Consider the following 12,336-nt stretch of genomic DNA (forward strand, 5'->3'; position numbering starts at 1 on the left):
GCATATTGCTGAATGATATGAGGAACTAAATTATTTCTGACTTCCCATCTCTGCAACTTCAGCTAGATGTGCTATCTGTTTCTATCTGTGAACTGACATTCTGTGGCCTGGGAAATACATGTATAATGTTTTTACAAAGTAAAAAGAAGGAAAAAGAAACTTTCTGCTTTCTAGTCAAACCAAATAAAAGGAAAATCTAACTCAGAATAAAAGCCATTCTTGATGCTTTTATTTCATATTCATCTTCAACTGCTTAAATTCTTTGACTCAAGCCTTTCTAGAGTTGTCCAGAATCTTTGGTAGATCATGATCTCTAGTTCTTGATCTCTGCCACCCATCTTCCTTGGACTCTAGATCTCTTGCTAGAGTAAAACAGACTAGTAGGATTTTATGTTAATCCCAAGAACCAGTCACAGACTTTTAAGTAATGGTTTCTAAGCCTCTTGAGGAGAAAGTAATTACTATGAGTCGATATGGGTTTATAAAGAATCAGAGCAGTATAATTTTCTTCTTTGGAAGAGTAATTACACTGGTAGATGAGGAAAATTCAATGGTCATTATTATCCATATATGCCAGTAAGGCATCTAACAAAGTTGCTTATAACTGAGCAAAATTGTGAATTAAGATTCATTTAGGGAATTAGTAACTGGCTAAAAAAACTTAAGATACTCATAAAATTCTGAACAATGGATCTAAATCCATATGAAGGAGAAGTTTAGGTAATGTTGTGGTTCTCAAACTTTACTGTGCATGAGAATCACCTGGAGGGCCTTCTGAAAGAGAAACTGCTAGGTCCTGGGCCGAGTTCCCAATTTAGCAGGTGGGGCTTAAGAATGTGCATTTCTAACAAATTCTCAGGTAATACTGCTGCTGCTCATCTGGGGACCACGTTTTGAGGACCACTGATATACTGTATCTCAGGTTACAGACATCAGGTTTTGTTCAACATTTTGCTAACGACCTTGTTAAATATGTAAAAGGTGTGATTATAAATCTGCAGATGATGTTAAATTGTGATATAAAAAGATCTCAATAGGCTAGTTATGTGACAAATCTTAAAATAAAATTTAATAGGGATAATCTTAAAATTCTAAAACAAAAAGTAATATACAAGTATAGGATAAAAAAAGAACCAGAGCTTAACAATAAAAAAAAAAAAAAAAAGTAAGATACAGAGATTTTAGAACATTATGGTTTTAATGATTCGAGAGTATACTCTGGCAACCAAAAAAGGTAATAACAGTTTGGGCTTTACAAATAAAATATAGAATATGGAAGAATAGTATTTGATAGTCCAATTACATATTACACTGGTCCCTGCACACCGAAGTATCTCTGTATTCAACTCTGGGTATCAGACATTAAACAGAAGGTAGTCAAACCAGTTGTTCAGAATTTTGGATCTAAAATCATACCACATAAGAACAGTAAGAGGAATTGTTGATTTCCATCCTTCAGAAGATTCACAAGGCTATAAGAGCAGTTTTCATATAATTGACTTATGGATGAGGATTTGGTTTTTTCTCTATAAAGAACTGACAAATTATAGTTATCAGACTGCTTACTACACATGGCTGTCCAGCTAAGGAGAGGAGGGGGAAAAGGAGGGCTGAAATCTAGCTCACATTTCACTTGATAAGATATGCCTTTGTGGGGAAAATGGGTAAACCTTTTCTAATTTATATAAAGGGGATAACTCTGAAGAACCTTTTCCTTTTAGTGGTGATACATTTTCTAATTTGCACAAAGGAACAATATGGTTTTGTGGTAACTCTAGCCTTAAGGTAGAATCAGGTCCACCAAGAGAAGTTTAGAGAAAGTGATTTCAGCTCGATGTAAGAAATAAGTAAGAGTGATGTATTATATGGAAACACACCTTCTACAGAGTAGTTAATCCCCAAAATTGGATGTTCGAGAATAGCTGGACAACAACTTAGCAGGGTTATTTTGCAGAGGATTTCAAAGTAGACAGAAGAGTGTGTGTGTGTGTGTGTGTGTGTGTGTGTGTGTGTGTGTGTGTGTGTGTGTGTGTGTGTGTGTGTGTGGTGAAACTCAATGATCTTTTAGCTTCTGGAATTCTACATCGTAACTACCTGCTTATCTTCTCCATATCCCTATTGATTCCTATGGTATCCAGATCCCTTCTCTTCACAAATTTACCATGCATTCTGGTCTTCCTCCTACCTAGACAAATTCTTCTTCCTATCTCCCTTTCTTCTTCTTTCCCTGCCCCAATATGTAGAAAGCATATATACTGCATTAATATTAATAAAGTAAGCTTTATGTTTTTTTAGAATTGTTTTTTCTATATTTAAAAAAACAAAAACAAAACTTAAAGAGGATTAAAACTTAAAATTCTTTTTAAATACTCATTAGAAAAAGCTAAGTTTCATTTTTAAGTGATGTATTAATCATTAAAAGTCATGAGTTGGAGGGTAGATGATCTTTTTACACCAGAAAGATAGTGGAATAAACATGAAAGATGTAATGTTGATGCATGATACTGTATTAAGTAATACATGATATTAAGCATTAAGGAGCAGAGCCATAGGCACAATCTTAAAAGTAGCTGAGTTATTGTCTGTGGTTTGTTTTTGAGTCCTGGTCTCTCCCTTTCCATATATATAGTGTCAGAACCGTGGTCCCCATCAGGGTAGGACTTATCTCTCTAGTACCTGACCTCAGGCTTCCTTAACTGAGTTACGCCTCGTTATTTAGAACCTTTCCTGGTCTCTCTTCCAAGAGGTCAATCCTTTAAGAAAACACAAGCATTTGAAAAGAAGCCTTCAGTAACTAAAGATAGAAGCTGTCTTATGGTAGGAGGGAGAGGCAAAGATTTTTAGCCTCACTATACTAAGAGAAATGCACATAAAAACTAAAGGTTTTTAGTTTTTATGTGCATTTCTCTTAGTATAGTGAGGCTAGCTCTTCACAGAGAGAGGTAAGAGAACAGAGAGAAGATCTAGATACCTAAAATTGCCTAACCAAAAAGTAATTTCCATTTTTGAACAAAAAATCTAATTGAGAAGACACAACCAAATGCCAATAAACAGTCAATCCCCTAATTATCTGAATCCACATTAAAGATGTAATAATAGAAAATGGCTTTACCAATATTTCTGTAAGATGTTTATAAAAGCAATGCCATACAGGAATGATCTTATAGAACAAATTTTAAAGAACTTGAAGAAATCAGTTTCAAATCATTTGTAGAATAGAATAACAATTTGAGCTTGGAAACTTGTAAAAGAAAAAAAGGACATTTTCTTGTAAATGTTTTTGTAAATACAAAATAAATGCCATTTTGTAAATATTAGTTTTTATTTTGAGAAAGAAATAAAATGAAGGTTTTCTAATTACAGATAATTAGAAAAGCTTTCTAGGAAAGAAAATATATCTTCCTCTTTCCTAGAGGAAAACTATCGTTTGCTTTGTAGATAAGTATTTCTCTTTTTTTGAGGGAAACAGGGTTTTAAAAACTTTGGATTAATTTTTTTGTGCATAATAATTGATTCTGATCAAAGAACTGACATAATTATTCTTTTTAATATCAATTATATTTTCTTTTTCTAGAAGAATGTCTTATACACAGTGGGCAAACAAATATTTGATATTTGGGGGAAAAAAAATCTGTCACTCCCGCTTCAGTTGCAAGCTGCTGACATTTAATTTTTTAAATGTCTTTTACATAGAATTTATTATTGCAAAATTTGCCTCAGACAAATATTTTATAATCCTTCTTGTATCCCACTGATTTTCAATTTATTAACAGAGGTGCCTGACTGAATTGTCGACCAGGGATTTTCATCATTTAATCGGTGGTATGCTGTTTATCTGAAAGTGCTTAAAAATTGCTCTGTATGCTCATGTCCTGTATTTAAAGAGTCACAATTTAAGGCTGATAAAACCCACATTCAGAAGCACATATAACAAGGCTAATATCCAAATATCACATCCAGTTTTGAGGCTGAATGGCAAATGTCAACATTAGATTATAGAATCTGCTAATCTTATCACCTAAAGAAAATAAAGTGAAAACAATGGCAAAGGTAAAGGCTTAAGAAATTCTTTGGGGAAGAGAACAAAAAATTTAGAATATAAAAAAAGAAGCTTCATTTGGAATGCAGGGTTCTAAGATCATCCTTCTAGCAAATATCTAAAAAGTTACTTACAGGGAAAGTAAGAATGATTTCATTTATGACAAACATTTGGGGAGTGCTGGCAAGAAGGCAAGAGTGACCAGAAGAAGAAATAAGGGGGAAAATGAGCCATCTTTTTAATGATCCCGGTCTAGACTGCCACTTCAGTGCCTCCCTAGAGGCCCTAAATGTGAAGCTGAGATATTCGTCTCTTCCTGGAAGAAAGTTGCTTCTAAGGCTGCTGAAAGTTTAGCTCAATCAGGCCTCTTCCCCCCTTTCTTAACTGACCTACTACATGCCTTTTTTTCCCCATATAATTTAAATATAGATTCCTAGAAATGCATGAGATTTAACCAAGAAGGTACTTACATTCACACTGTATGACATCTAAGTTAAACTGCTGAACGGCTCCCATGCTTATCTGTTTTAACTCATTGTCCAGTAACATCTGCATTAAGGATGTTGACAGATGCTGGCAGGCAGACATGCAAGCAGTCTGGGCAACTTTCCCCTGTTTAAAACAAATATCCAAACCAAAAAATAAATAAACAAAGAAACAAACACAGAAATACTTCACAGAGTATCAGAAAAATTACACACACACACACAAACCTGGCAATCTTTTGTTGCTTTTGGGGGGGGTACAGTGGTAATTATTGGCCTTTCTGTTTTTGTAATCCGAGTAGCTATAAACTTTTAGCATAGGAATTAAAATTAATATTCTTGTTCACTTGTCCCTCTCAGGACATAAGTATCATTAAAACTCTAAGTGCACACAGGAAAATTAAAATACAAATAAAAAGGTTAATTATTTCACAACTCTAGAAATGTCTCAAGTATTTTAAAAAGCACACATTAAAATATGACATTCATGACATAAAATAACTCATATAGACAGGAAATTTTATTCACATATTCTTTAAGTTCTCTTTTACATAATTAACCAAGCTAGAATCAAAATGTTAATAAACAGTGCAATTTATTATCATTTAAACTGTACCTAAAATTCAAAATAAATTGAGTCATACTTCTTACTTCTAATCAGAACATTGGTTTGTAGCATAGCTTTAATTAGCAAGGGAAAAAAAGGCTTTCTTGCCAATATGACTTCAAAATCATCTATAGATTTACATTTAGGTTTAAAAAGTAAGTTTCAAAATCATATAATTTGGAAATATGTAGTTAAGTAAACTACAAGTACTTGTGGTTTTCTTTCACTATACATATATTAGAAAATATATTCTACTATAATAAGCTCCTAAAACACTATATAAACTTTCACTGATAGCCTTAATTAAGGCTATAGTTTCTCAATAATGATAAAAATGATAACTTTAAATGTTTAGCATTAGATTACATAGCTGAATCACAATACAATATCACTTTTAGTATAAATTGTTTCCTCAAACAGGTTTTTTTATTTCAACTAGAAGTTTAAAATAATATAAAAACTCTTTTAAAAAAGTTTTCCAGTAAAATACTGCTTCTAAGATGGCTATCTCTAACCTACCATTATGTAATAGGATTCAGAGATCATGAACATGGTTAGAAATAATGACTTCTGAAAAATGTGTCGTTTTGCTTCATTTGCATTAACCCAATGATTTTTATTAACCCAATGATTTTTGATAATTGTTTTTTTTCCTACTTATCACAAAGGCCAAGAAAGCTACAAAATAATGAAAAATATCTCGCAAACATAAATTCTACATATATTGGTATAAAAATGTTTAGAGTTGATGTGTTAAAAAAGTATGAAAGAACATAAATATTTTCATAATATTTACTAGAACTACACTTGTTCTTTAAATTATACATTTAAAGTTAGACTAGAAATAAGCAACCTTTATGAATGAGTCTTTAGCATTTAGACATTATGCACAGTGAAAAACTGCATATGCAAAATGGAATGTCAATTTCTCAATCAAAATCTTTAGAGATAAAAGCCGATGCAAACAATATATTTGACAGATACTGATGAACTGCCAAAAAGGAATGTAACAAGCGATGCAAAACCCAGCATGCTTCAAGATCCCCCAAACTCAAGAGGAATTACTCTGGGAGACATGCAGCTTCATTACCCAAGTAGAATAATATCAATATGAATGGGGGGGTGGGGAAAGCAGAAAAAGGAGAAATCAATGGCATGTAATTTAATTACAATGTAATAGGCTTGAGACTTCTTAATGGAAATGTCATTTTGACCTAATGGAACTAGTGCATTTTGGTTTAATGTACTTCTCTATCCAATCAGCTCCATATCCTACTTATGTTGCCACTATAATATACTAACTACAAAATCAGATTAATAAGTTGCCAAAACAAAATTACTATTATAGTCATTTCATAAACAAACACACTGCACAATATCAATGGTCTTATTTTAAGGTGATCTCTAAGATTTAACATGGATTTATATGCTGTAAATTACTATGTAGCAATAATACTGGAGCCAAAAATAATGATGAGTATAAAAATACAGACTATTCCATAAACCTGCTGGAAACAGGTAAGGAAAACACAAATATACAGGAGCTCACGTGCACACATCCATACACACAGACACACACATGAATTTAGTTTTTTGTTTAAATCACATATGTAATAATAAAATGCTAATACTAAATTTCTTTTTCTTATGCATATTAAATATAGCCTTATTGCTCTCAAGGACATAAGTTTAAAATACTTGTAAAATATTTTATAAATCTTCAAATGAAATAAATTCTTTTTATATCTCAAAACTGAAGTAAGTATCAAAGGTTCAGATTCTTAAATTTTTAAAGTTATAGTTTATAAAATTATACATGTTTTTAAATGTAGACTTTCTAACTATAAAATGTACACAAATATTCTTAAATTTAACCTACTACTTATTTTTAGAAAGAAATAATAATATATCATTTTTTAGAATAAAAATAACCTAAGTACTTCTACAATTATCTTAAAAACTAGATTTTCTTCACTAGAGATACTCTGGACTTTAACATTTTAACAAACAAAGCCAAAATAATTAAACAAAGTGAGAAAAGACAGCATATTTAATAAATTTCAAGCACCTAGAAATTTCTGCTGCCCTCAACTGAAAAATTGCAACTATTAACATTTTCTTTCCCCTTAACACCACAAAGTTCAATAAATAAGTAAAAACACCTGCCAAACTTTTAAAGGTAACTACTTTAACATTTTGCTGAAAAACAACTTGCAAAGAGAGAACACCCTTAGACAAACTTCTTATATTTCAAAGGAACTTGTAAAAGAGAATCTGCTGACATATTAGATCCTTTTTGCATTACCCAAAAGCTTTTCTTCTAAGAACAATTGTGGTAAAGAGACATTTGGCTCCTAGGAAATTCCCAAAGGGTCAACCATATGCATCCTTCCATGGCACCTTCACAGTATTGCTTTCTAGATCCATGTCTCAAAAGCAGCTTTCATCATTTACTTGTGTGTCAGTCAATATGATTTATGGACTGCATTCAACAAAGTCAAAGCATATAGAATGAGAAATATGACTACAATCTGCTAATTTGTTTTGTATTGAGCCACTTAAGAGTCAAAGACCTGATGTCAGACCCAGACCAGCAACACAATTAACCAGTCGGTGACAGATTCATCCATCCTCCCTGCCAGGCTATGCCAATCAAAGACAGCATAAGGCGACATTTGGTGAAATCAGTAAGAAAACTCATTCTCTAAGTAACCTATGTGAGATCTTGATTGACACTTTTTGAATTTAGTTTGTGGAACACAGACACTCTTTACCAATAGTCCCTCACTGCAAGCTGTGAAATAAGGCTTTTAATGCCAATCACTGGAACAATAAACCACCAACCACCAACCCTCGATTTAAAAAGAATCAAGAAAACACATCTGTTTGTATGTCGTGCCAAATTTCCAAAATAATTTACTATTATAGATTAGGCTAAGATACTCTATTTCCTTTGAAACATCATAAAATGACATGGTAACAAAAATATAACCCATTTTATTAGATTATAATTCAAAACTATTTTGGTTTCAAAGTAATGTTTTGATATATCTACTCTAATATAATAGTAAGAGAAATGTAGAATGCTTAAAAACTAATTTGACACATTTAAATTTTCATTTGAAGTTTTCATTTGTCTCACCATTCTCTTATTTCAAAGATCTAATAAAAAAAAGGCGGGTTTGATTTCAACAGTAATTATTTGAAAGCAATGCTGCTTTCATTCTCTCAAGTACATTTAACATAAAAATATGCTTTTGAAATCACAACCATTCTTTCTGTATTCGTCTACCTTCCTTAATGATCCCAAGAGAGCCCACTTTCCTTTATTTCTATCCCCAGAAAAGGTCGACTTTGCACAATAAACGACTTTTTTATTTAAGTAAAAAGGAATATGTATACTCAGAAATACTGTGTTGTATTTATTATTCTTTAAATTGACAGCAGGTTTTGTTTTAAAAAGTGATGTCATTCTTGCCAGAAAAAAGTGAAAACTGAAATAAAATTGTGGTCAATTTGAAATTTAAATCTAACATTGGTAAGTAAATTAATTAATTTTGATTCTGTATGGCTGTTTAAAGTTATTTAAGTTATTACTTTTTTTAAGTTAACTTAAAGCAGTAGAACGTTGCTATAGATTTCAAACTCACTGCCTCTTGGTTTGCTATATAAATTTCAGTTATGAGACTGTGAAACAGTCTCTTCAGAGAGAAGGCAAATGAGGAAGGAAAGTATTTTAATGACTCAGACTCCTAAAGAACCACAATTTATATCCTCTGAAAACATACAGACCAAAAGAGTGAGGACTTTCATCAAAGGTGGAGTAAACACTAAAATTAGATATAAATTCTCAATTGAAATATAAAAAAAGATGCCTAGTTAAAAAGTAGACATTTTAATTTAAGAAATTTATTATTCTTCCTTCTATTTTACAGAAGAACCACTGAAGTTTTACTATATGAAACTACATCTTGCTCTAATGTTAAGAATGTTATTAAATCAGGAAAAAAACATATCTAAAACATTTGTATAAAATGTGAAAATTGCCCCAAGATTTTTTTAAAATACACAAAGATTCCTCTATCTAATAAGATAGGTCTTAATCATTTTTTAGCTGAACACTTTGTATAACACTGAAACGTATAACACTGAAATGTCTCAGATTCCCAATAGAGAATGGATGAGTTAGTTATAAGTAAGGTTTAAATATCAAGATGAATTCCTTTAGTGAGTTTTAATAATAACTTTAACACCATCTTGAAGACAGATTTTTGAGATTATGCCAAAAACATTCATAGGCCTATCAAAATATACTCACTCGTAACACCCTCAACATTCTCCACTTCTATATTCCTCTGATACTCTTTCTGTCCCCATCTAATTAGCTCTAGCCTTAAAAGAACTCGTTATCACATTACTTAACCACAATCCCCAAGGTCAATTATGAATTTCCATTCTCCCTTTTTAGGCTTTCTCCAATAATTCCTAATTATAAGGATATGAGATAACATAAATGCTTGCTCTTGGGACTAACAGACATGGAAGGACGGGGGACACACACACATACACACATGGATTAAATAGAACACAATTATCTTAAAGTTGGGGGAAAAATATTCTCCAAGCTGGGAAAGCTTCAGGACTCCCGTAATATTGGCATATTTCTATTTCACTCAAAACTTTCTTATCCCAACCAAAGGGCTCGACAAATTTTGGTGGCCTTTTTCTTTTTTTTAAACAATCTTTTGAACATGGCCTTAGATGATGTATGATACCAGGTTTTTAGCTTTCTGCAAGCTATCATTGTTGCTGTCGCAAGAGCTGCATGACCATCATCAAATTAATTTTAACAGGCAGAAGGAGAATGCTAGGACAAGCAAAGCAGTAAAAGTCTAGAAGAGGTCAAGGTTTTGCAGAAATGCTTCTGCTTCCAAGCTACTCATAGTATCAGAAATCTAGATAAAATGCTGAAAGCTGCATGCACTTTTACACAGAGTAGCAGGAAAAAGAATTCTAACTTCTTGGGAGCTGACAAAGATTATTCCTAACTCTTAAATCTACTTGGTAACAGCAAATTGGGCAGTCAGGCAGGCATGTGTTTAAACTGGGAATTGGTAAAATATTAAGGCCCTATAACTTCTCTCACTTGGCAAATGTAAGAAAAGCAAGGGAAGTTAAAGATGAGCTGTAATTTTCTGTGTGGTGACTACGTACAAAGGCCAAGCCACAGAATTAAGACTGAAAAACTGAAGCATCCCAGGAATTGTTATTAAAGCAACAGCTCTGTGACAGTAGTCATCCTCATTGCTTTATATAAGCATTCGGCTCAGAGTATCAAGACTATATAATCATTAAAATGTACTATTTCACAAACCCATATGACTTAAAATTTGCAAAGAAGTTGCCAGAATCACTAATAGGTAAGACAATATAAGTGGTTTCCACATGATCATTAGTAAAATGTACAAATGCCACCCAAGCTAACCAACTCTATCTTAATATATATAAATGCGTGGCTGATATATGTGTGTGTATACACACATATAAATATAGCACAAAGTAGGCCTTGGTCATTCAAGGATTTATATTTAGGTGTCAACATTTTATAGAATGACTGAGAGTCCAGTAGAAGTAGGGCTTCATTTGCTGAGAGATGCACACTTGATTAACATGCTCTGGGAAATGGGTATGGGGTGGGTGGAGAATCACTCGGAGACTGAATGCAAAGTCCCAACCTCCCCAACTCATTGTGGCTTGACTGCTTCTGTTACTTGACATGGATAAAGTAACTCTTATTAAGATTTATAGTTTTCATTTATATTTTATAGCATTTTCTGAAAGAAATTACATGATACGGCAGTATTCTCAAATTTGGGAAAACTCAGAGTTTTGGGGTATATTCATACAGAATATCAAGGGCTTTCTGAACAGACAATTTCACTGGACTAAATCCTAGATTATAGGAATAGGATTGGGTAGATACTATTAGTCACTTCCAGCTGACGTAGTACTTGGGATGAGATTTTTAAAAAAATAAGGGAAATGTATCAAATGAAGGGAAGATATACATTAAAACAAAACAAAATCTATACAAAGTGGGAGGGAGAGATCAAGGTAAGTTATTTACTTACCATTTTTTTCTAGCAACAACCTTGCAAATGATATTCAACAACACTGAGAGTGAAGAACAAGTCCTTACAGACATCTACAGTAGGCCTTTGCCAACTGCTCTCCTCTTGCTTCCAAAGAACTGACAGGCTTTTAATCTCAATGCTACTTTCTATCATACTAATTTCCGTAAGAGGTAGAAGGATTTAAAAAAAAACATGACGGCTTTCCTACAATATCTAAAGTCTGAATGAAAAAAAGTGATTAAAATGTTGCTCATCTTCTAAATTCCTCTCCTATATGTAATATTCATCAGAATGTGCTCCTTTGCTGGGACTTTACAAAGTCCAATCTCTTTACTTTTTGTATTACAGTATTTTGCATAATTTTTTTTATAAGTATATATCAGCATCTTGGCCTGCTGCATTTTCTGTTCTCTCTACCCGATCTGCAAACATTCTGTAATTATGAATGTACCAAGGCTATTCCACCTCTCCCATCAGTTCATCCTTTTCTGTTACCATTTGCTCCATACAAGAGAAGAGAAAAAATGGTTCTTTGGCATCACCGGATCATGGTTTGCATAAAAGACTTCCGACTCCAACATCTTTTCCTACTGACTTTTTTTCTCCTCAGGGGATCTGACCACCTTTTTGGCTGTCTTTATTCGTTCATAATAAAACACAATTCCAATTCAAATAATCTCTTATTCACACATTTTAACTCCTTTTTGTCTTCCCCAATGTCAACTTTTGCCCATTTAACCTGGGCGGGAGGGGGGGTGTATTTTTTATTTTTTTCTCTCTATTGTGGAACACAGTTTAAAGGGAAGATAGCATTTGCATTCCTAGAACTTTGCCATTCCTATCTGCAAAAACCCAAGTAACTTTCTAAACATGAATTCTGTTGCCATCTAGCAGTAAAACTGCCAGATCGTGCATTTTCATTTGTTTCTAGTACTTAATCTTCCTGTTCAAAATGGTACTTTGCTCATAAAGCCTGTATCAATGATCTTGTCTATTTTGTCTATAGCTGTTAAAGAATAAAGTTACAGGACACTTTAAGTGTGCATATGTATGAATGTACACTTATACTGT

General features: G+C 32.8%; 1 protein-coding gene across 2 annotated transcripts in view; it reads right to left on the reverse strand.

Annotated features, from left to right (window-relative positions):
- The window catches only part of EXOC6 (exocyst complex component 6), a 175,533-nt gene that overhangs the window by 39,152 nt on the left and 124,045 nt on the right, over positions 1-12,336 (reverse strand). For both annotated transcript variants that reach the window (XM_011361567.2, XM_011361566.2), the window contains exon 19: positions 4,510-4,651. In XM_011361567.2, the coding sequence (XP_011359869.1) occupies positions 4,510-4,651 (142 nt within the window). The remainder of the gene's footprint in view (positions 1-4,509; positions 4,652-12,336) is intronic.

Source organism: Pteropus vampyrus, unplaced genomic scaffold, assembly GCF_000151845.1.
Source record: "Pteropus vampyrus isolate Shadow unplaced genomic scaffold, Pvam_2.0 Scaffold68, whole genome shotgun sequence".
Taxonomy (NCBI): Eukaryota; Metazoa; Chordata; class Mammalia; order Chiroptera; family Pteropodidae; genus Pteropus; species Pteropus vampyrus.